General features: G+C 49.5%; 2 protein-coding genes across 2 annotated transcripts; both read right to left on the bottom strand.

The window, feature by feature from the left end:
• Nucleotides 1-6: 6 nt before the first annotated feature.
• MKS1 (MKS transition zone complex subunit 1) lies at nucleotides 7-15,175 on the bottom strand. Its single transcript, XM_080983849.1, has 18 exons — nucleotides 14,955-15,175; nucleotides 13,785-13,903; nucleotides 13,068-13,135; nucleotides 12,516-12,671; nucleotides 12,099-12,196; nucleotides 11,841-11,969; nucleotides 11,379-11,483; nucleotides 10,535-10,643; nucleotides 10,168-10,224; nucleotides 9,982-10,024; nucleotides 8,699-8,761; nucleotides 7,243-7,313; nucleotides 5,780-5,849; nucleotides 5,041-5,148; nucleotides 3,920-4,053; nucleotides 3,079-3,161; nucleotides 1,894-1,991; nucleotides 7-1,308 (listed from the first exon to the last, which is right to left on the bottom strand). Exons 1-18 carry the CDS (start codon nucleotides 15,086-15,088, stop codon nucleotides 1,214-1,216), a joined length of 1,740 nt encoding a protein of 579 aa, XP_080839975.1. The 5' UTR covers nucleotides 15,089-15,175; the 3' UTR covers nucleotides 7-1,213.
• Nucleotides 15,176-16,995: 1,820 nt separating this feature from the next.
• Nucleotides 16,996-24,062, bottom strand: BCL7B (BAF chromatin remodeling complex subunit BCL7B). Its single transcript, XM_080983858.1, has 6 exons — nucleotides 23,900-24,062; nucleotides 22,415-22,490; nucleotides 21,449-21,548; nucleotides 19,628-19,798; nucleotides 19,023-19,102; nucleotides 16,996-17,932 (listed from the first exon to the last, which is right to left on the bottom strand). The coding sequence occupies exons 1-6, from the start codon at nucleotides 23,989-23,991 to the stop codon at nucleotides 17,840-17,842; spliced, it is 612 nt and encodes a 203-aa protein (XP_080839984.1). The 5' UTR covers nucleotides 23,992-24,062; the 3' UTR covers nucleotides 16,996-17,839.
• Nucleotides 24,063-24,274: the final 212 nt, after the last annotated feature.

The raw sequence follows: 24,274 nt of genomic DNA, 5'->3' as shown, positions 1-24,274 counted from the left end.
AAAATGTCCAAATGGAAGGGAGATGGTTTTATTGAAATAATCTGGGTTTCAGTACCTTAGTGCAGTTTAATCTGTTCTTTTGTCATTAGAAAACAGAGAAACCACTTCTGCATACAGTTCTGCTACAATATAAAATATTATTGCATTGCCACCATTCCTTTAAAGCAGCTTCACTACCAACCTGGTGGCTCTCTGGATGCTTTGGACTCCAACTCCCATCAGCCCCTGCTGTGATGGTGATACTCCCATCAATGTCCAACCAACCTGGCTGGAACTGATGGGAGTTAAGAGTCCAGTGACCCCTGGAGGGCGCCAGGTTGGGGGAGGCCTGCTTTCAATTGTCCCCTGCCCCAGACATTCAGAACAATAATATTAACAAAATATTATATACACAGGCTGGCAACTGGAAGAGAATAAAATATATTTCCCCTCACCCTTAACACTAAAACTGGCCTTGTTTATGACCAGACCAAATGCAATCCAAATAACAGGAGGTTGCTTCAGGGCTGGGATTTCTGCAGGGCTCTGAAGAAGGGCCACCAGAGATGCTGCCACAAAGTGTGGAGACTGGAGCCTAAAAGAGTGGCTCTCTCTGCCCCTTGCAGAAATCGCCCTCAAAGAGGAGAAGGACCCTGATCTTGGCCAGCTCCTTAGACAGAGTCTGTTTCTTTCGTAGCTGTCAATTTTGGCTTGCAAAGTTTTTGTGGCTGGGCTTGACGGTGGCGGGTTTTGAGCGGGTTGGACTAGATGACCCTCTGGGTCCCTTCCAACTCTACCATTCTGTGAGCAGGGCTTCCTCTGATACTGCTGCTGCGGCCGAGTTTGATTCTGATCTTCAAGGCATGGATGAAACAACTCTGCTTTGGGGGGGGTGCTGTGTGCCCTGTCCTGAGAATTCCCACCCATCCTGCGAGTTAAATGGAGGGGTGGAGATGTCCTGCTGGTGATTGCTGGATGAGAAGATGTGGCTTTTCTTGGATGCATTTCGTGGATGCCTGAAGGAGGGATTCAGGGCTAGAGTGCAAGGAAACCACAGGACATGCCCTCCAGACAAGCAGAGCCGACCCCTGCTGCCACTGCCTGGGCTCAGGATTCACTCAACGCAAAGAAAGCCCAGTGGCGAGGTGGGGCGGGGCTTCTCACAGACTCCTCCTTCCACAAGGGAGTGGGAGGAGCCAGGACTGCCATTAGGGATCATCCAAGACTTCTCTCCTCACAGCTGGAGGTTGGAGGCGGAAGTGTGGATCAGGTCCTGGGGGAGGCTCTCTCGGGCCTCCTGCATCCGGTGCCGGGCCCTCTGGAAAGCCTCTGCAAAATTGAGAAGATGGAAAGCAGAGAAGGAGCATGTTCAGTCTGGGCAGCTGGCTTGTCCCCCACAGCACCTTCTCTGCCTGCAACTCTAGACTAGACAGGCTCTACACTTTGTGACCCATCATTCCATGCAAAGGAAATTCAAATGGTGCCATCAAAAAATAAAAGAACCTGAGTAAAAAAAGGATAGCCATATATTCTATTACTTTGGGGTATTTTTAAGTTAATCATTTGAAGATACATTAGGAAGTGCAATCGCCGCTCTCGCTCTTTCTGTCCTCAGAAGAAATCCCAACTGAGTTCAATGGGACTTACTCCCAGGGAAGCATGTAGAGGACTGCAGCCTCAGGGCTTCAAAAGCACATTACCCGCCTGAGAAGGAAAGAGCCACAGCTGAGTGGCAGGGGGTTGGACGAGATGCCCCTTGGGTGCCTTCCAACTCCATAATTCTATAAATAGGGCTATTTAGCATGGAAACTGGACTGGGGTTCCCCACCCCCACCCCCGGTGCAAAGGAACACCCTGGAGCAAAGGAACACCCCAACACCTGCCCCCCCCATCCCGCCGGCTCTCCCTCCTCACCCAGGACATTGTAGAGAGAGCCTTGCTGGCCGAAGGTGCCCAGCCGGTCCAGGACGCTCTGCATGCGCTTCCTCATGGAGCTGGAGTCCAGGAAGGCTCTGGTGGAAGAGGAGGGTCAGAACAAGTATGCCCACTCCACCCAACACCTTGTGTATCTTGAAGGTTCCTAAGAAGGGAGGTACCACAACTGCCTTGGAGCAGGATGTGAGGGGGTGAATGCCAACGGAGATGAGTGCCAAGAGGAAGAGTTGTGGGTGGCATGTGGTTGGTTCTGCGTGCCTAAATTCTTTTATTTTATTATTATCAGCAGCAGCAGCAGCAGAACAGCAGCAGCAGCATCCTACATTTCCTACAAGGAGCTTTATGCTCACAACAACCTTGAAAGGTAGGTTAGGCTGAGGGGCAATGACCAGCTCCCACAGTCACCTAGTGAGCTTCATGGCCAAGTGGGGATTCGAACCCTGGTCTCCTTGGTCCTAGTCTGACACTCTAACTGCTACACCACACTGGCTCTAAATGCCAACCTCCAACCCTCCTGAAGCTGTGCAGTCATAAGTGCTGAAGTAAGAGCCAATTGCCTGCCTGGGCAGCTTTTGTACACAGGCTCTATCTTGTTCTTTGCCTGATAGGCAGCCCACAGATTGGATGGAGAGGGCTCCACCGTGGTGGGCAGAATGGCCTCACCTTGGTCTGATCCAGCCGGGCCCGGCAGAGAGGCCCAGAGGGCGCTGTAGGAGTTAGAGGGTTGGAATATGGTCTGGGAGAGACCAGGGTTCCAATCCCCACTCAGCCAGGAAGCTCACTGGGTGACCTTGGGCCAATTGCTACCTCCCTCAGCCTAACCTACCCCACAGGGTTATTGTGGGGGATTAAATGAGGAAGTGGAGGAGAACCATGTATGCCACCTTGAGCTCCTCAGAGAAAAAGACTAGGATAGAAGTGCAATAACTAAACAAGCATCAGGGAGAACTTTCAGACTTTGAGAGCTGTTCAACAGTGGAACGGACAACCTCAGAAGGTTGTGGACCTTCACATGAGGTTTTTGAACAGGAATTCTCAAGCTGTGAGTTCTGCATTGCAGAGGGTGGAGCTGGATAACCCTTGGGGGTCCCTCCCAGCTCTATAATTCTCTAATTCTATGAAATACCTAAAGAATGTGGGGCAGCACCCACACCCGTGGCTTACTTGGACTGTTGCAGGCAGTTCAGCCGGAAGGTGACGCTTCCTGTTGTCTCGGTGCGGAAGCCGAACCGGCTCAGGCGCTCACCCTGCAGGGAGAATGAGCCCCAGGTCAGGGCAAGTCTTGGTAGCCCCTCTGTCCCAACCCCCCACCCAGGAGCCCTCCTCCTCATGCCTTCCTCAAGGATCCAGCCAACCCCGAAGTGGGATGCCCCCAGGCAATGACACAGGAGCATACAAAGAGCCTAGCAGTCAGCAGCTGGGTCAGGCTGCTACTGTGCTCTGGTCCTGCATGTGAGCTCCCCATTGAGGCATCTGGGTGGTCACTATGGGAAGAGGATGCTGGACTAGATGGGCCCACATTTGCCTGATTCGACAGGCTCTTCTTATATTCTCATGAACACTGTCATCATGGCTAGTAAAGGTAAAGGGACCCCTGACCATTAGGTCCAGTCGTGGCCGACTCTGGGGTTGTGGCGCTCATCTCGCTTTACTGGCCGAGGGAGCCAGCGTACAACTTCCGGGTCATGTGGCCAGCATGACTAAGCCGCTTCTGGCGAACCAGAGCAGCGCATGGAAACGCTGTTTACCTTCCTGCCGGAGTGGTACCTATTTATCTACTTGCACTTTGATGTGCTTTCGAACTGCTAGGTTGGCAGGAGCAGGGACCGAGCAACGGGAGCTCACCCCATCGCGGGGATTCGAACCACCGACCTTCTTATTGGCAAGTCCTAGGCTCTGTGGTTTAACCCACAGTGCCACCCACGTCCCTATCATGGCTAGTAGGAAATGCTATATTGTGTTGGTGGGGAGACATACCGACTTCTTTCCAAGTGTGTGTACTCACCGTAAAGGTGCCAGGCACTCTGGCATAGGTCATGTCCTCCAGCTCTGGCGACCCCCCAATGAAAAACCTCTGCAGTTCCGAGAAGGTTCCCAGCTCCATGGGACGCCAAGTGGATGCTGTAATGGTGTGAGCCCCTGCACCAGCAGATTTGGGAGTGGTCAAGAGGTTATTCAGTCCCTCAAAAGGGCATGGGCCAGTCAGCAAACACACACATGCAACATGTGCAGTACCAACCACTGAGAGCATTGCCACTAGGAACTAGGGCATGGAGCCCAGCCACATGCCACTACTGCGATGCCGCAGTTAAAGAGTGCTGGGCTACGATATGGAAGAGACCAGGGTTTAAATTCCAGCTCAGCAATATATAACCCACTGGGGGATCTCGGGCCAGGCAGTGCTTCTCTCACTTGGGAGGAAAACAATGTATGCCACCTGAAGCTCCTTGGAGGAAAGGTGGGATAGAAATGGGAGCAATTGAGTCACGCACAAAGACAATGGGCAGCTGAAGCCAACTGGTACCAAAGTTAGGCAAAATGGCAGCTTTGCCCAGGACCGCCTGCTCTGACTGGCAGAAGCTCTCTTGGGTTTCTTCAAGCCAGCCTTTGAGCAATCTGATGCCCTCCAGATCATTTGTTCCCAAAGGGGATAGTACCACCCACTGGGGAGGTGGGATTACTGGGGGGGGCAGCGCTAAGAGGCAAGGGAGTGGCAGGGGAATGCGAGAGGTATAAATTAGTCAGATTTTGAAAAGCTGATATCACTGGATCAAGTTCATCAGTTTTGTTAAACTAAATAAACTATAGAGTTTCAATTGGATGCCGAATAAATGTGCAATTAATTGCTTCTGTTTTGAATCTTATTGTGTTATTATATTCTTTAGTGGGCCATGTAAATTGCTTTTCGAATTTTTTTTTATAGGGTAAGGGCCCCTGGGGATGAGCTTACGGGACCATGGGGGCAGTGGCCTGAAAAAGTTTGGGAACCACTGCTCCAGTTGTTTTATATCCCCAACTCCCATCTGCCCCAGCTTGGCTTCAGTTGGGAGCATGGCAAACAGCTGGCATCAAAACCAGCTCGTTGGGAGGCCCCTCACTTCACTCCCCCCCCCCGTGCCTTCTTACCTGGCACATCCGGCAGGACCACAAACCCGTATCCTTCAACGCGATACCTTTGCCAGTAGTCCAAGGAGAGGACCTCAAAGTAGAGGACAGGCCACTGGGGGAGGGGGCCTGTGGGAGAAGGGGGGCAAGGAGTATGATGACACCGACCACCCACTCCTCCTCCTCCTTTCATAGAATTGTTTTGTTGGAAATGACACCCAAGGATCATCTAGTCCAACCCCTTGCAAAGCAGGAATTGTCGCTATCCCACCTCCCCACAGGAACTCATGGCAGCTTACACAAATTAGAATAAATGCAAAAGGCTGAAAAATGACAATCGGTTAAAAGTAACAAAACATTAATAAAACTAAAACAATATAAAACACTAAATATATTGAAATGCAGATGATTCTGCGATTTCTGTTCCAAGTGATGTTCCTGACTACTGAGCTGGTGCTCAGATGCTGAAGGGCAGATGTCCTCCAGGAGTCAATGGTAACACCCACCCTCAAATGTGCAAAGTGGTGAGGCATTCTGGTGTCAACAGCAACCCCCACCCTCACTACTTGGCACATGTGTCAACAGCTGAGAAGCCCTTCTGACATCCTTCAGCACAAGGCCAGCTGAAACTGTGCTCCCATTCCTTCCAAGAGGGCTTTCACCATGAGAAGGACTTGAGGGGCACCACCTCTCCTCCATCTCTCGCCTCTGGACGCTGCTTGGCAGCACCACGGAGCTGGCATGCGAGGGAACGACTCACCTTCCAACTCGTCTTCCTGGGAGAAGAAGACCTCCAGGGTGAAAGGGAAGGAGAAAAAGGCCACCTGCTCCTGGAAAGAGAGAAGGGAAACTCACCTCTTGTGGAAGGCAGCAAGGAAACAAAAATATGTGATGAGGTGTGTGTGGAATGGGTGTTGGTTCTTAGACGGGCACACCTGAAAGAGGGTCAAGGGACTTGTCTACATTCTGCAGTGAAATGAAAGAATGTCAGAAGAGGCTTTTGAAAAAGGACCACTACAGCCAGTGGTGAGACTGCTACATGCACAAATATGGAAAGATACCCACTATAGAAGGATGGCTGATAAAATTATTGGATCTGGCTGAGATGGCAAAGTTAACATGTTTAATTAGAGAAAAATCATGACTAACGTTTGTTAAGGAATGGAAATTTCTTATGGACTTTTTGCATGAAAGAGAAAATGAATTTGTAATAGCGGGTTTGAAGATTGAAAAAAAACCTGGTTTATAGAAGCTAGAATGGTTGGGTTTTAAGGGATGAATATAATACATAGCTGCAGGACAGAAAGCCGGAAGTCCTTTTCCTCTTTTCTATTTTTCTGTTGTTTTTCCCTTTCTATTTATTAAGGTTTCTCCCTTTCTTGTTTCTTCTTCTTTCTGACTTTGTTCTTTTTTAGCCCAAAGTAGCTGTCTTCTCTTGTGGCCAACAGGATGCTCCAGTGGGAAATCCACAAGCAGGATTTGAGCACAGGAGTCCTCTCTCCCCCCTCCTGTGGTTTCAAGCCACTGATATTCAGAAGCATTGCTACCTTTGACTCTGGAGGCAGAGCACAGCAGTCATGGTTAGTAGCCATTGATAGTCCTCTCCTCCATGAATCTGCCTAATCCTTTCAAAGCCACTTAGGTTGGTAGCCATCACTGCCTCCTGCGGCAGCAGGATGCCTCTGAATGCAAGGTGCTGGGAATCACAAGTGGGGAATCACACAGGATCACATTTCTCCCTTACAGGAGAATTGCTGTTGCACTCCCTTTGGGGAATATGGCTGGTCACTGTGAGGACAGGAGACTGGACAGGTTGGGCCCCCATGGGCCTGATCCACCCCTCTTCTTCTCACACTCTTATTCATGTAAGAATATGAAACCTGACTGAGAACCTGGGGCTCAAAGCAATGGTGCTTTTCTCTCCAGCATCAAGGGCTAGAAACTTAGCACCATCTCCACTGCAAGTCCTACTCAGAGTAAACCCATGGGAAATGATGGGCATGCCCAACTTGGGTCCACTGATTTCAATGGGTCTACAACCCTTAGTTTCAAGACACCAGGATTCTCAGGAAACCAAATTCCCCAGAAAGTACTGCGTTCCCTGAAGTCTTGCAGGGCCGCTTACTCCAGAGAGTTGAAAAAAGGATGTCTCTGGGGTAGGACCAGATGGGAAAGCCTGGCCAGGATTGTCTCAGCCCCCCCAGCTGTGCCCCATTCACTTACCCTGCCGAGGGTCTTGGCAGCGCAGGTCTGTGTCACGCCAGAGAGCTGCTGGGATGGGGGGCATGACCAGCCTAGAAGAAAGGAAGAGGGTCAGCGCTGCAAAAAACAGCTCCACTCCAGAACAGCTGCACAATGAGCTCTTGGGCACAGCAGATTAGAAATGCACAAACACACATTCTCTCTTTAGGTCAGGGTGGGGAGTCTCAGACCCAGGGAGCCCTGGATTTCAATAGCACTGCTTTGCTGACTCCTGGAACATTTTGCCTGGCTGGAATCTGTGTACCCTGATACTACACTTGATCTTAGCCAAAAGGATTACACTTGATCCTTAGCCAAAAGGGACATGCCCAAGGATTAAGACATTCTGGGAGATGATTTATAATGAAATGAAAAAGGTATTTAAATATACCTTCTTGAAGAAACCAGAGGCCTTTCTCCTGGGCATGGTCGGCCAATTGGTGCCAAAGAAGGATAGAATTTTTTTTATGTATGCAACTACAGCAGCAAGAATACTCATCGCGAAGTATTGGAAGACTCAAGATTTACCCACCCGGGAAGAATGGCAGATGAAGTTGATGGATTATATGGAATTGGCGGAAATGACTGGCAGAATCCGAGACCAGGGAGAAGAGTCGGTGGAAGAAGATTGGAAAAAGTTTAAAAACTATCTACAGAAATATTGTAAAATTAATGAATGTTAGAAAAATGTTGGAATGAAGTTATATGGCTTTAGTAGAAATGTCATAAGGAATTAAGTATAAATAGATTAACAGAGAATTAAAGAGAAAATAAGGTTAAAATGTGTTAAGACAATTATAGGATAGAAAACAGAGGAAGATGGAAAGGAATTGCTGAAACAACTAATAGAAGTGGAATACAAAAAGGGAGGTGTGAGGAGGCCATGGAAATAAGTGAATGAAAGATAAGATATTGAAACTACTTGATGTGTTTTAAATTGTTTCTGTTTTGTTTTTTTAGTTTAAATTGTTTTTGTTAATTTAGTTTTAGGTATTGTTTTTGTATTGTATCGTCTATTTTTTTTCTATGTAATGTTTAAATTGTTGGAAAGTAATAAATATTATTTTTTTTAAAAAAAGAGGAATCTGTGTACCCTGACGATGCCTCTTGCATACCCGGATGGCAAATGTGGGTGTGGTTTGCATAGTCTCCGGTACAAGGGTAAGAACCCCCCCCCCCCAAAAAAAGGTGTCATGCATCTGTGTGGAATGTGGCACCAGATTTGAGGAAGGCCAGACAAAACAGCAGAAGTTAGGGTCAGCAGAGAGAGGCAGACAGGCTTCGGGCAGCCTGTAACAGTGCCCCCCGTACTCTCAAAGGCTGGGGGTCCAGGCCCCCGCTCAGCTTTCAGCTGTCTCTGGTGGGGCAGCTGTGGCCCATGCCATGGATGATGCCACCCCACTTCCTCCCATCCCACAACCACTTCCTGTTTACTCACAGCTGGGCAGCTCCAGGAAGAAGTGAATGTAGAGGTTGTTGTACTCATAGCCCTGAGCTGAAACTGAAGGAAAGGTGGTGACAGATTGTGGCTTCCTCCCAAGCCAGGGATCCTAACTCTTAATTGCCAAGCTCCCCACCCCCCACCCCCAAGAGCCATGTTGTTGGGTGCTGAGCAGCGTGTCTCTCCCTAGCACAGAGGAGGAGGCTGTTTCTGGTTGGCAGTCAATGGTGTCTCAGCCAGAGGGCTGCAGCACAGGCGTGCAAATGCCCCTTAGACCAGCGGTTATTAAAGTGGTCAGTACCGCCCACTGGGAGGCAGTGGAATTATCTAGGAAGGTGTTATGGGGGGAAAATAAAGAACCAATGTATGTTGAGAAGGATTGTGGGAAAGCTAACCATGCACTGAGCAAATTATGTAGCTAAGCAAGACGGTAAAAGTGGGGAAATGCTTAACAAGTGGTGGCGAGAGGCCATTAGGTACGCTGTGTTGCTGTGCCACGTGAAAATGTAACTAAGCTGAATAGTCGATGCATTGTTTGAGTTTGAAGTACAGTGGTAACTCGGGTTAAGAACTTAATTCGTTCTGGAGGTCTGTTCTTAACCTGAAACTGTTCTTAACCTGAAGCACTACTTTAGCTAATGGGGCCTCCCGCTGCCACCGCACCGCTGCTGCGCAATTTCTGTTCTCATCCTGAAGCAAAGTTCTTAACCTGAGGTACTATTTCTGGGTTAGTGGAGTCTGTAACCTGAAGCGTCTTAAACCTGAAGCATCTGTAACCCGAGGTACCACTGTATAAATATCACTGTATTCCTCTTTTCTGAACTATGTGGTGGTGAAGGTTAATGTTTTCTTGTTCAATATTTTCTACAAAGTTACATACATGCAAATGTGAACGTCTAGTCTGATTCTTGGCCTGTTGCTTGCACTGTGCTTTGGAAGCATATGAAAGATTTCTGCTAGTGTAACCGGAATTTCCCACCCCCACTCTGTGCTATCCCAAAGTCTGTTCTGGAGGTTTGGTGGAATCTCCAGATTTACAGGGCACACACAGGGGATGGAATCATAGAACTGCAGAGTTGGAAGTGACCAACTCCAGTCAAATGCCCTGCAATGCAGGAATCACACCCATAGGGGGAAAGTTGTCTATATTGGAGGGTGGGCGCAAGGGAAGGATGAGCGTATTCAGGGGCAGCCCACCACCCCCCTTGCCCCATGTGGAGGGACCCTCCCCACTCCACCCCTGGGGAACACCTCTGAACATGGAGAAGCGAAAGCCTTACCAATTTCACCATTAACGAAGAGTCGGAGAGCACCAGGGAGGGTCTGCAAGGGAGGGAGGGGAAAGAGAGAGAGCACACTGAAAGGAGGGCTTAATTCCCAAAGCTTGCTTGCAGCAATGCATTTCATAGCCCCTCTGGAAACAGGACCAGACGACTGACCCACCAGGGCAAGTAAAAGTCACTCACCATCTCAAAGTCAGAGCCCACAAGTCCACTGAGGTACTCCTTATGCCGGCTGTACAACTAAAGAAAGAAGCATGAAGTGAGAAAGGAGGGTGAGGAAACCTGGACAGTGTGTGTGTGGGGGGGGCTTCCAACCCCACCCTACCTTCGTTCTGGGACTCTAACAAGGGGAGTCAGGAACTTAAATAGCATGGAAACACTTCCTTGGGGTAATAGTGGGTGGATTCTGTTGAGGCCACAGGGTCAATCGCCATCTTTTATTTATGTGGGGTTGTCGCCAACAAAGTAGAAGGAGGCAGCAGGTTGGGGAAAGCTGACCTATGCCAATGCTCCCCACCCCCCGCCATCCGGAGCCAAAGGTGGTGCTTACATCCTTGAAGACGCGCTGCTCTCGTTCTTGCTCCTCTGGCTTGACAGGGGCTGAGGCATTTTCCAGGGTGAACTTCCATATTTCCCGCTTCTCCCCTTCCAGCTCGATCCTTTACGGGTCCCCAAAAACAAGGCAAGCAAAGCTCAGAGAAGACCCAGAGTAACCGCCCCTCCCCCTCCCCCCTTTACTCCCTGCCCCTGCAAAGACCAAGAAGGTAGAGAGGTCGGGGTTCGGCTATGAGTCTTAAAATCATACAATTGGAAGGGACTTCTAAGGGTAATTTAGTCCAACCCTCTGCAATACAGGAATCATAGCGAAAGAAACCCTGACAGGTGCCCATCCAACCTCTCTTTTAAAACCTCCAATGAATCATATAATTCCATCTTCCAAGGCTGTGATTTTGTTTGTTTTTTTAAATATTACTACTAGTAGCAATTAACACAGACCAAAGGAAAAAAGTGTAAAGAAACGCTCATAATGCTCAAAACGGCATAAGTTTGAACATCATCATCAAACTTACTGTTCCAAAACATTATAAAAATATTCATTTCACCAAAAAATCTTAGGTTGGTTTATACGTATTCTTTTGTAATAAACTAGCTTAGTCATAGTTACTATAGACCAAATTTTCCAAATCCATTGGGATATAGTAGGAGATATGCTTCCCCCCCACCCCCCGTTTTTAGCTATTGTGATCTTTGCAATAGTTATAAGGTTAAACACTATTTCTTGATCATTTTTCAGAATAACATCAGATTTTGTATTTCTTTATATTTTATAGTATGATGGTTGGGGGACTATAACAAACATCCAGTTGACTGATTGACAGGCCTGTACTGCTCACCTGTAAGGCCCTTTTGTGTCTGTGAAGTCTGGCTTGACGGTGATGACTCCGTTGCTGTCCACCTGGATTGTACAGAGGACGTGCTCATGCTCCCGGCAACCGAGTCTGCGGGGAAGAGGTCAGGGTGAAAAGCAGAGCCTGGCAGCACAGGGCGCTATGGTGCAGCAAGGATGGTGTGACATGAAGTAGCCCCTTTTTGGAACTGTGGAACCCGAGCCCTGGACAATAGATTAGCACTTCTAATATTGGTGGGGAAAGGGAGTGTATTGGTTTGTGTGTTGTTGATTTATTCTTGTTTTTAGTATGTATGTTGTGCTTTTATTTTGTATTTTTATGTTCTGAACTGCCCTGAGATCTATGGCCCACACCAAGCTGAGCTGCTGGTTTAGTGCTGAGCTCCAAACCAGACCCAACAGCGAGAGATGGGGCCAAGAGGGCTCCAACCCACAAGCACCAACTTACTTGCCATGAGGTCCCAAATCCCCCATAATGTACATGGTCTGCACAGGGGTGTTGATGACGTGGTTGTTCTTGATGAATTCTTCCGAGGGTTCCCAGGTGACAAGTCGGGTTTTCAGGATGCTCCCTTCCCTGCCGAGAGGCACACAGGAGACGGTTACCCACAAGGAAGCAGGCCCCCTTCTGCTTTAGTCTGAACGCACCGTGATGGATCCAGGATCAGGGCCCACCAGACCCAGAGGCATGGCTGACCCGACTCACCTCGGCCTCCGCTCCTGCCTCCTCCTCCTCACATTTGCCATCCGCTCTGCCAGGTACGAAGGGACTTCCGTGACAGATGTGGTGACCCTCTGGCTGTGCTGGAACACAGGAAGGCAGCCAGTCACTTTTAAGAACATCAAGAGAGCTCTGTAGTTGGATCTGGCCAAAGGGGGCCCATCCAGTCTGGCATCCTGTACTCACAGAGGCCAACCAGATACCTCCCTCTCTCGTAACGCTAGAATTTGGGGACATCCAATGAAGCTGAATGTGGGTTATAAACTAGATTCCCTGGCCCACTGCTTCCCATTTGCGGGAGGTGGACAGTTCTTTCCCTCCCACCACCCAGGACACCCAAGAGGAATCTATACTCCATGGCAAGGGTTATTCCATCCCATCTCCACCCTCCTGGGAGGGTACCTCCTCCAGGTTGGTGAAGCGGTCATGGTCTGTGTAGGTGAAGATCCGACGGTTCTTCCGACCCCCAGACTCTTCTAGCTTCAGCACGTCCTGGTGGTACTGCTGGTCAAGAGGGCTTTGGCAGGCAGACTTGTTCTGATAGAGATCGACCTCAAACTGGGGAAAGCACAGAAAAAAACTCAAGCGGTAGTGCATCGTTGAGAGCAGACCCATCCCCCACCCCAAAATTATCCCTTTTTTAAAAAAATCTCAATTGATTAGGGCACAAATAAAATGAAAATGCACACTGTCAATAAAAATTCAGAAACAATATGAAAAATGAAATAGTAAAATGAAACATTAAGAACCAAGAAATGCTTGGACAAGGCATAAATTTTTATCAGGTGTCTCGGTTGCGAGGATAAATGAAATGAGAAATCCAAGGGACTCTGAGATGTCCTAAAGTATCATTCAGCTGTAGAGTTGGAAGGGACCCAAAGCGTCGTCTAGTCTAATCTCTGCAATGCAGAGATGCAACTCTTTGCCACCTGGAAGACTCCCCCGTCTGTTCACCTGACTGAAGAGTTTCTCTTGCCAGCCGATCACAGCCTCCTCTTTTTCCTCATCAGGACAATGGTTACCTGGAACACAGAAGGACAGGGGACAGTTGGGTACAGACTCTGCCACCCTAAAAGATTGATTTCTTACAAATGTGGAACGGGTATTGTGTGGCACCCATAAGAATGCCAGTTCCATAGATTCAAGCAGTTGGGTGGGCATATATGACGTAATGCGATCTTGTAGGTAAACAGGTTCAGGGTTTTATATACGAACAGTAACATCTTGAACTTAGACCAGTAGCAGAATGGCAACCAATGGAGATCTCTAGGCACAGCTGCTCTAGGCCAACAAGACCTCACTCCTATCAGCAATCGAGCTGCAGCATTACACACTAACTGCAGCTTCCGAATCAAGCACAAGGGAAACCCCACATGGAGTGCACATAGTTGCTGACACAGCTGCTCAACGTGCTTGACCTAACTCCCAGAATCCTTTGCTTTGGTCTCTTGTCATCTAGAGCATCTGAACTGACACAGCAATTCTGACTGCCTTGCGGAGGACAGTCAGACAAGGTGCGAGTGCTGCATAAAAATAAGCCAACTTGAATTGCAGTACAAAAGGTAAGAGAGCTTAATGTCTACACTTAGCCAGAAAAGCAACGCGACAGCATGAGACATTGCAGTGAAGGTCCATCAGCTGAGCAGCCTGAAGAAACAGTAGCCCACTCACTTGCTGTGTTGTGGGTGCCGAGGTTGGCCAAGCTGATGAGCTGCTGTCCCGACTGGCTGAAAGGAAGGTGCAACTGCTGCAGCAGGAGGCTGGTGGAGGTCACACGCTGGATCTGAACTCTGTAGAGGCAGAAAGCAATATCTGGAGCATGAGAAGAGTAGAGAAAAGGTTTTGGGAAGGCTGAAAATCATGGTGCAGAGTGTAAGCCCTAAGCATGGTGTCAACTGCAGAGCCACTGCTGCCAGTCAGTGTAGACCCTACTGAGCTACATGGACTATTGGTCTGGCTTGGTATAAGGCAAAAATAGGCCCCTTAGTTCAGACTCTTGAGGGCTGAACTCTTAATCTTAATGGGAAGGGTTTTTTGTGTCCCAGGTTCAATCCCCAACAGCATATCCAGATATAGCTAGGAAATCCTCTCAGCCTGAAAACCTCAGAGAGCTGCTGCCAGTCAGGGTTGATACTAGTGGGCTAGATGGGCCATTGGTCTGACTCGGTATAAGGCAGCTTCTCTTGTGCCCATGTTTCCTATTGTTTCTTATCATTGTTCCTTATTCTTCCTATAAATAATAAGTCACTTTCCTCATAAAAATTACTCAAAGCAATTTAAGAGTCATGAGAGAATCATCTAGTCCCTGGCAAAATGCAGGAATCAACAAACACACAAATGCTTTGAGGCTTCCTCTTTTTTTAATGAAGCGGTATATAAAAAAACAGATAAATACTGGGAGCAATGGCAATAAATTAATAGAAACTTAAAAAACAACTGCACCAATCAAAGCAGATCCTGCCCCAAAGAAAAGAGGCCACAGATATATATATATATTTAAAAAACCCTTCAAACTAAGGGAAGCTTTTCTCCTAATGAGTTTGCTAGTTTTCAAGCTTGCAGAAGACTCTTTGAGGCAGGAAGATCTGCAAGTGGAGTGATGGGAGTGTTGTTCTCCCCCCCCCCCTAAAATGGGTATCGAGGATTATGGATTTGCTTTGATTGTCTGAGTAACTGATTGACAGGTGATACTGATTGATCACTGTGGGTGATACTGATTCATAGATGGGGGTGGGGGGTTATTTTAGCTGGACAGAGGAAGGGGAGGGGCGAGGGTTTTTTGGGGGGGAGAGGGGGATAAAATGACGAAGTGGGGCAGAGACGGGGCGAGAATGTACCGACCTGACGCGCAAGTTGCTGATGGGGTCCCGGGAACGATATACTGCCCCGCCTGGGTCCTCGTTCCACACGATCTCCGCCATGGTCTGAGGGGTTTTTGGAAAGGCTTCGGCATCTCCGCTAGGCCGCGTTTCCATGGGGACGGCAAGATGGCGCCGGCCACAGAGAAAGTAAAGAGTTCCTCTGCCTTTTCCAGATAAGACACTTCCGGGATCACATTAGAGAAACCAAAGGAGGAGTTGCTGTTTTTAAGATTCTTTTTGTGTGGAGCATTTAATTTCCCCTGAGTTCCCCAACTTTTTTTTTTAATCAACTCTGCCGACACAGATGCCATTGCTAAGCTTTGCAGGCTAGCAAGGAGCAGGGTACCTTGCAACAAGCCTGCAGTGTAGTCCATGACTGTCAACATTTTACGGTTGGGGGTCAGGCTGAGAATGATTTGCAAAAGCAATGGATTGTAGTCGATGGACCTCATTGGTTTATCCCTACTGCAGACTCGGGTGTGGGAGGGACTGTATACTGAGAGATTGACTTACAACAGCCCTGCGAGGTAGTCCAATGCTGATATTGCAGGTAAGTGGTTGAGCTGAGCCTGACTTGGTTTCTCAAACACCCACATATCTATATACAAAACGTGCTTCCCAGATTGCAGCAAAGAGCCATCTGCTTAAACTGCCCCCTCCTTCCCCTTCCAGGCAGCCTGGTTGTACCTACTATGAAACGTTTCAAAAGCACCCCAGAACTAAATGTTCACACTGCCTTAAGAGCAGATTTTTCAACGGACGTTGGATGGCCATTTGACAGGGATTCTCTAGATGCATTGCAGGGGGTTGGACTAGATGGCCCATGGGGTCCCTTCCAAATCTACAATTCTGACTCCTGAGCACCTTTATTGTGTTAAATAGGACTCCCTTCCCCCAGTTAGTTTAAGATGGCAGCCTAAAGTCAATTAATCATAGAAAATCCTATCAACTAATTAGATTAAATCTCTGTACATCTACATGGGGAGAAAGCATTTGTATCTTGAGATGAAGTGAATTCCTGGTATTTTCTGTACCAGGTATAAAACTTCTTCCCAGTCATTTGACAGTATTATGGTTTTCCTGGACATGTTATGCTGCCAGCATTCTTTGCTCTTGTCTTACTAGGATTGTTCTACAGATTTTTTGTATTTTTTAAAAAAACATTCTTTTGTTAAATTTCAAGAGAAAAATTCCACATATACACTCCTAGACATAATTTTGTTTATGGTTTTGTCAACTTCTCATACCGTTTTCCATGGTGATTTTGTTCTCCGCTCCTTTGCTGCACCCTGTCTTCCATCTCTTATGTCATAACAATATTACAGGAAGTTCTAATACCTTCTGTTGGTCATACTTCAAATCCCACTCGCAAATTCATCAAACTCATATTTCTTTAAATAAGTCCAAAAAAGGCTTCTCCTTCCTCCCCGCGGCAGGAGAAGGAGCCGGCCACTGGCTGTGCTCAGCTCCACATTTTGCCTCTGTGCTTTTTGGACATTTGAGGGGCCCAGCCCCCAAGCCAAAAATATTCAGGGGACCCAAAAGGGCTCAGCCCCCAGGAACTGGCACCCCAGGAGCATAGCAGTTGTGGCTAGTAACCATCGATAGCCCTCTCTTCCTCCATGATTTTGTCTAATCCTCCTTTAAAGCCATTCAAGTTGATGGCCACCCCTGCCTCCTGAGGGAGAATGCTTCACATTTAATGTGTGCTGTGCAAAGAAAACCCTGAACATTGCAACCTTTCCACAGTGATATTCGATGTTCCAAAGGTTCTCCTGTCCCTGCTGGGTGTGGAGTAGTCTTAATCATCACAGTAGCCAATGCTGAGGAGTGGGTGAGGGTTGTGCTGCCTGGGACTTTTAGTCCAGAACATCTGGAGGGCACAAGTGGCCATGGCTGTGCTGGGACTCTTCTCCTGCCCCTTTCCCCCACCTGCCAGGGCCTGGTCCATCTAGCAAAGGATCTCCAAGCCCAAGCCACTCACCGCTACTTCCCAACACACATACACACACACAGAGGGATTACTTCAAATAGTTTTAATTTTAAAAATATTCTCTTCAGTGCTAAAATATCTCTTTGCTTCCCTGCGTGGCTGGGCACTCCGCACCACAGCAGGGCCTCGATCGCAAACTCCATTCCGCATGCGGATCGCGACGGAGGGGACAGGTCTGCAGAGGCAGTGGGGGTCGGTGGCAGCTGCTCCTGCCATGAGGGCTGCAGGGTCCCTTTGGTGCCCAGGGCGGCCTCCTTGACCCCCAAGGCCAGGCCAGCCCCACTGGCAAGGGAGGGTGCCTTCTGGCCACCTGACCCCAGCCAAGGCAGCCTTGGCTTCCTCAGACATATCCCACCTCCAGAGAGGGCCCACTGCTTGGTGGGCAGAGACCTGGCTTACTCCAGTGCTAATGGCTTAACCCCACAACTATTGCACAGCATCCCAGCTGGGCTCCCCGCCAGGCCCTGCCCCTCCTCGCAAGAGAGTCATTTGCTCCCTGCAGGAGAGGGGGTGCGTGGACCTCGCGGTTTGCCCGTTAAGTGCTGACAACTCCTCTTTCCCTACGGAAACTTCCCAAGGGGTCGCCCCCCGGAGCCACAAAGAGGGCAAATTAAAAAGCGGGCAGGAGCAGCCCCGGCAACGCCTTGTCCTTTAGGCGTGCGGGTTGGGAGGATGTGGCTGGCTGGCTCCGAGGGGCATCGGGAAAATATTGCACAGGGTGGTAGGGGGAGAAAGGCGGCCTCTGGAAGGGCCGTGGGAACAGCAAGTTGATTCTTGGAGGGGAGCGGAGGTGGAAGAGGATGCCGACTTTGAGAGAGTGGCATCCTGGGGGTGGGGTGGCTCTTGGGACAGGGCAGAAGCGGGCGAGCTGGCTAGCTCTCGGAGGCCACCTGGCACGTGGCATTCTGGTCTGTGCAAAATCGCTTGAGCGGAGGCGCCCCGGAATCCTCCTCTGTGCCAGGCACCTGCAGGAGAAGAACACAAGGAGCTGCTTTACATACCGAGCCTGGCTCTGACTTGTTCTCTCTAGCACAGGGCTGCCAACTGATTACAAAGGAGGAGATTCTTAATAAACCATAGGAATAAATTTCCGAGGGTAACGGCCATTCAACAGCGGAACGGACTCCCTTGGAAGGTGGTGGACTTTCCTGGGAGGTTTTAAAGCAGAGGTTAGGGGGCCTTCTGTCAGGGATTCTTTAGCTGAGACCCCTTCACTGCAGAGGGTTGGACTAGATGACCCTTGGGGTCCCTTCCCACTCTACAGTTCTATGATTCTCTGGTTCATTCAGAGCCATGAGCATTAAGAAAACCTACCATACTGCTGTCACTTTCTCTAAGCCTTTGAGTCAGAGTGGGCTATAAATTCAGTTAGTTAGTAGAAAGGCTGCAGCTGTGCTCCCCAAATGGAAACCCTCTCCAGAATCTCCATGGGGGGAAACCAGCTTCATATAAGCAACATGCTGAAGTCAAATTAATGCATGAAGGGGTTAAGACCATCGAGTAAGCTGTCCTGTCAGGCTTAGCTCACTTTGGGAGGGACCAGGTAATTAAGCCTTTGTTCCTCCTCAGTCTACCTGAGCTCAGGCCACATGGCTCTCAAAAACCACTCCTGATTTCCTGTACCAATAATTTAAGAACTTTCACCACTTTGTAACAGCTAAGTTTTACTGCCTGTGCAACCTTTTCTGAAGCACATGAATCTGATCTTTGGAGAGCTTGTAAGCAAACTATTTTTTAGCTTATCAGGCATGTGGTCTTTAGCCTATGCTGGGGGAAGAAGGAAATTTCGGAACTCATACCTGAAAGCTCTAACGGCCTATATTTCCACACTTTTATTTCCTACATGTTTTGTGATTTTACATTTCTGTTGGGGTTCACTCACCAAAGAGTATGTGCCCCAAACTTGGATCTTGGCATTTAAGGAATTCTGCTTTTTATATACCTCGTTTTTTCCTTGAACCAACACCAGTTTTCTGGGGCGTGGATCTAGAATGCTCCAGCCCCCGAGCCCTAGATCCCAGAGAGAGCTGATTAACTCTGGCTCACCATCCTTACCTGAGCCTCCAGTGGAACCGGCTCTTCCTTCGTGAGAGTTGGAGGCTCATCGGCTACTTCAGAGGGCGGAAGGGCAGGCTCTGGAAACAGCAGTTGACAAGTGTTTTCAGCAAGTGTTAAAAAGCTAGCACAGAAGGAGCCCACTGAATCTCTAGTGGCAGGGAGTTCCACAGGACTGAGATGACGACACTAAAAGCTTGGGAAATGAACCTCATCAACTTAGGGGATGACCAAGGATGCTTGATGATCAACCTTGGAAAGCAGGCAATCCCTGAGGTACCCTGGACCTAAGTTGTTCAGGGCTTTGAAAATTAATACTAGGACCTTGAACCTGGCTCGGTAGTGGATGGGTAGCCTTACAGAGAGCGCATTGCAACAGCCCTGTATCAAGGTTTTGCCAATGCATAGAATAAGGTGGTCAGGCTATTCCTCTCAAGGAATGGCTATAGAATTACCAGACGAAGATAGTAAATGTTCCTTTTCCCAGCTGGAAGCTGCCTGTTAGGGGATGCCCCACTCCACCTGCCCCTTCCCCTCCAGGGCAGTGGTTGCCCTCGATGGGCCTCCTCTGCCCCACCACAGTCCCCTTGGGCTAAGCCACTCACCTTCCAAGGGCTCCTGCCCCAGCGTGGGCGGCTGAGAGTCGTCAGCCCGGAAATCAGAGGCGTGGCTGGGGCTCATGGACTCACTCTGCTGGGGGCTGGGGCTGGAGGCCAGGCTGCTGTCCGCCTTGAGTGGGTAGGTGTCCGAGAGGGAGCTCTGGTTGCTGTTCTCATCTGAAATGCATGGGGAGGGAGAGGCCGCCTCAGGAGCTGGAGCCAGGAGCAGCACTGCCGGTTCCTGTGTCTGCGTTCCCCACACCTGAGAGGCCACCTGGTTTGGAATGGGTTGCTCTTGGGGCTTCCCACTGTGGGCAGATGCAAGCTTCCCTACCCTAAGGAAATGAAGAGAGCCCTGCTGGGTCAGGTCAGTGTCTTGCATCTTCTTCTCACAATAGCCAGTCTGACGCCTGAGAGAAAGCAGCGAGCAAGATCCAAGCACTTTCCTCTCCTGCTGTTTCCAGAAACTGATATTCAGAAGCATGCACAGCCATCATGGCTAGTAGCCATTGGCTGGTAGGCAAATGCTGCAGCTCACTGAGATCCCACTGGAGACTGAGCTGGGGCCCTCTGCCAAGAAGATGATGCTGGATCAGACCAATGGCCCATCTCATCCAGCATCTTCTCACAGCAACTGGGATTCAGAAGCATTGCTCCCTCTGTGGAGGCAGAACATACCTATCATGGCTAGTAGCCACTGAAAGCCTTATTTCCCCCCACAAATTTGCCTAATCCTCTTTTAAAGCCATTCAAACTGGTGGCTATCACTGCCTCCGGTGGGAGGGAGTTCCATAGTTTAACTCGTGTGAAGTCCTTCCTTTTATCTGTCCTGAATCTTCTACTTCACTGGATGTCTGTGAGTTCTAGTGTTATGACAGCAGGAGAAAAGGTTTTCTCCATCCACTTTCTTCAGCCCATGCAGAATTTTACAAACCTCAATCCTGTCGCTTCTTACTCGCCTTTTCTCTGAATTAAAAAGTCCAACCCTCAAACCGGATGACGACACCCACACAGACAGATGGCCAGAAGCTGAGAAAGTCTTCTGGTCAGGGCAGCGGGCCAACTGCAATTCTGCGAGAAGGCAGGACTGAAACCCACCAGCTGGGTGTGGAATCTTGTTTCCAGACTTCAGCCTTTCATTTTAAAAAGCAAGCACAATGTTTCTAACTCTTATGACGTGAAGAGATTCTCAGAAACATCTGGCTAATGTCTCAAGAACGAAAAGCGAGGGGCACTGAGTAGACTTTCTGGTGCTGGTTGAGCAATCACTGTCTGCCCCTTTCCAGAACGCCAGCTGAAACCAGAGTAGATTATGCAAACTATGGGGGGGGGGGGGGAGATGGCACAATGATGTAGAATCAGAGAAATGATGCAATTCTGCTTCCTGGCATAAGTTTTACAGGTCACTGTAGCAGGTCCACGTCTCCTGCTTGGCTGGCATGCCAAGGTCGAAGCAGAGGAGGACATAAGAGCCAAATGCAGAACTCTGGGCCTCTCCATCCAGCCCTCCAGAGCCTCACTAAGCTACACTTCCTTCCCAGGTTGCCCAGGCCACCTGCCTCACAAGCCTTCCTCAAGTGCTAATGCCTAGCTGGAAATGTGTCCTTGAACCGTGATAAGGCCTCTTGGCTTGCCTGGAGAGAGGATGGCGATGTGTGAGTGTGTAGAAACCTTTGACTCCGGCATGGCCAAAATCCTACCAGGCAAAGGGGAGTATCAGATGAATTGCTCGACCCACTTTGGTCTCTGGGCCTGCCCACCACTGTCTCGTGACCCCAGAAAGTTGCCCCCAAGAGAATGCAACCCTTTGCTCTCCAGCCGACTCACCCTGGAACTCCAGAAGGAGCGAAGAGTTGGCCGCCCCTTCGGCTGGGAAGCCGTTCTGCTCCCGGGAAGCAGGAGTGCTGCAGGTTTTGGACTTCTCTTTCTTGAAGGGAGAGAAAAATAAGGCTGTGAGTTTCCCCTGCCAGTACTAGGACAGGACAAACCATAAAGGCTGCCCCAATACTCATCAGTGGTGCTTCATCAGTCTGGAGGTTGTGGGGGTACAAATGCGAAAGAAGATTCTGCCCTGGGTCTGGTACTCGGGCTTAAAGCAGGGCTGAGAGGGTGGCATCCAGATGCTGGAGCCCAACAACTAGGAGTCCCAGCAGCCAAGGGTGATGGGAGATGGCAACATTTGGAATGCCGCAGGTTCCCCATTCCAATCTTGGAGGGAATTGTCATCAAAACCAATTGCTTTTTAAAGGAAAGGGCTTTAACAGTGCTGTGCTGTTTTTATTATCTGTATTTCAATCATTTGCCCGCCCCACCCCCGTTGTTTTAATCCTACTTGAGTTTAATTAGTTTTTAATGATTATATTTTATATATTGTAAGCTTATTTTATTTTATGTATTTTAATTTGTGTAAGCTGCCTTGAGTCCCCGTCTGGGGGAAAGGCGGATATTAATAATGAATTATAATAGTAATAGTAATAATAATGATGATGATGATGTTTGTGGCATACGCAAAACTGGGCACCCAAGAAGGCAGGAATAAAATTCAAAATGGTATTTGTAGAATGGAAAACTGGAGCCAAACAAATGCAGGGTGTTCTTCATTTGGTAAAGCAAGACAATCAAATGAATACTTAGGCAAAATTGCCGTCATTGAACACCAGACAGCCACCCTGGTCTGCCTCCTGCCTACAATGGGGAGGGGAAAAGAGGGCGCTCCTCCAAGCCCCTGTTTAGTGTTGGAAGACAGCCCTCTTTCTCTCGCTCCCCAGAAGGGCTTGGTGCTCATCCCCTCACCTCTTTGCTGTCGGCAACAGGCACCCACTTGAATATCCGCAGGGATGTGTCTCCCACCGTCACCCATTTCTTCTCCCTGAGCCAGGATAATGAAAGAGATTAGGTGCAACCACAACGATGAAGAAGATGATACATCACCACCCGCTCCTGCCACATGTTTCCCATTGGGCAATTGCCTTTGCCTTCTGAGGCTGCAATGAGGCCGGGGAGAAACTGTGCAGCATGCGTTGGGAACTGTAGGTCTGTGTGCTAAATTTGGCCCCTTGCCCTTTGCTCCTACTCGTGCCCCGTGCTCTCTCAGAGCACTTCTACCTGCCTGGAATTTGTCCTTGAACTATGACGATGCCTCTCACTTGCCTTGGATGGAGAGAGGCACCTATTGACTTTGGCATGGCCAGAATGTAGCCTACTCAATAAAGGTCAAGAGGGCACCCCAGTCTTTTGCCTCTGGTCTCCACTGGCACCTGAAGGTTTTCCACAGGGGAATTTAAAAGGATTCAGTGTCTCTGCTTTATAGAGCTCTCTCTCTCTCTCTCTCTCTGGCAAGCTCTGGCAGTGGGATAAACAGCAGTCCCCATGCCCCACTCAGGGTTATACCTTGGCTAGAAGGAACCTGATGCTACTGACTTAACACAAAGTAGGAGTGTAAGAACTGCTTTGCTGTGTCGGACCCAGATATGCCCATCCAGGCTACCATCCTGGTAAGAAAGCAGCCATCTAGGAAGGTCTCAGGTCATCAGATGAGGCCCTTTCTTTGGCTGCTCCCATAATCGCAGATAAAGCTGCAACAGTAGCCTTTAGCCCAGGATTCAAATCCCTGGCAGCATCTCCCAGTAGGGCTGGGAAAAGCTCCCGGCATGAACTCCGAGCAGTAGCAGCCTGATGCCTTCCATGAAAAGCAGAGCATGAAGGTAGATTGCCCCTTTCTCTGGAGGTTCCATTTGAGGCAATGATAAGGAATAAAATGCCTAAGTACTGTTTCCACCTCCCCCTGACCTGCCTCGCAAGGCTGTTGGGAAGATTGTAGAAACCATGCAGGCAAGGAGCTCAGAAAAAATATGTAAATAAGCAAGGAACGCATGTGCAAATTAAGCGGCATACGCAAACTGAGCAAGAGCTTCTCTCTCCAGCAAACTGGGTCAGTCCGCGGCAGGTAGACTAGCCAGTCCCCATGACAACTGGTCCCCCGCCCCTCCAGGTCCCTTGCGGAGCGACTGGCCAAGCGTCACGCCATTCCTAGCAGCCTGGCATCACCCGCCCCTGAACTATGATTGGCCTGCAGCCCCGCCAAGCACATCTCTCCCCGCAACCCCACCTCTACAACAAGCACAATGCGATTGGCCACTTCGGGAAGGCCCCGCCCATCCCGCCAAACGGCTGCCGTCGGTTGGTTGGGCCACTGTCACCAAGGCCGCGGCCGCCGAGGATTGGCTGACCCGCCGCCAAGCCCCTCCCCCCCCGCGGCCCCTCCCCCCGTCCCCTCACCATTTGCGGACGCGCTCGATGGCCGCCATAACTTTTTTGATGTCATCCTTGGCCCTGCTGCGGGTCTCGGCCCGCACCGAGCGACCCGACATGGCGCCCGTGGCCCCGGCAGCGCCAGCTCCCGCAGCAGCAGCTGCTTTGCCCAGCCGTGCTGCGCATGCGCGCGACTGCCCCCACACCCGCCGTGCGTAACGCGTCAGCGCTCTTGCCCCGCCCGAGGGAGCGAGTCTGCCTTCACTGCGCATGCGCAAGCCGGTTCCACTCCCGTGCGCATGCGGGAGGGCGGAGCTTTAACGCACTCTGTACATGCCCAGCGGCAGCGGTCTTGTTTATTTATTTATTATTAAATTTTGAAACTGAGCCCTAAGCAGTGAA

The sequence above is a fragment of the Podarcis pityusensis genome (assembly GCF_964106645.2).
Source record: "Podarcis pityusensis genome assembly, chromosome: 15".
NCBI classification, from domain to species: Eukaryota; Metazoa; Chordata; class Lepidosauria; order Squamata; family Lacertidae; genus Podarcis; species Podarcis pityusensis.
Note: the sequence above shows the minus strand (reverse complement) of the source record. Positions and strands in the feature narration are given on the sequence as shown.

Coding starts and splice junctions, on each gene's coding strand:
- BCL7B (XM_080983858.1), bottom strand. CDS start 23,991: ATGTCGGGTCGCTCGGTGCGGGCCGAGACCCGCAGCAGGGCCAAGGAT. Junction 21,549..22,414: donor CTGTTGCCGACAGCAAAGAG/GTGAGGGGATGA, acceptor TCTCCCTTCAAG/AAAGAGAAGTCCAAAACCTG. Junction 19,103..19,627: donor GGGGCAGGAGCCCTTGGAAG/GTGAGTGGCTTA, acceptor TGCTGTTTCCAG/AGCCTGCCCTTCCGCCCTCT.
- MKS1 (XM_080983849.1), bottom strand. CDS start 15,088: ATGGAAACGCGGCCTAGCGGAGATGCCGAAGCCTTTCCAAAAACCCCT. Junction 5,850..7,242: donor CTGCCAAGACCCTCGGCAGG/GTAAGTGAATGG, acceptor CTCTCTTTCCAG/GAGCAGGTGGCCTTTTTCTC. Junction 1,992..3,078: donor AACTGCCTGCAACAGTCCAA/GTAAGCCACGGG, acceptor CTCTTCCACCAG/AGCCTTCCTGGACTCCAGCT.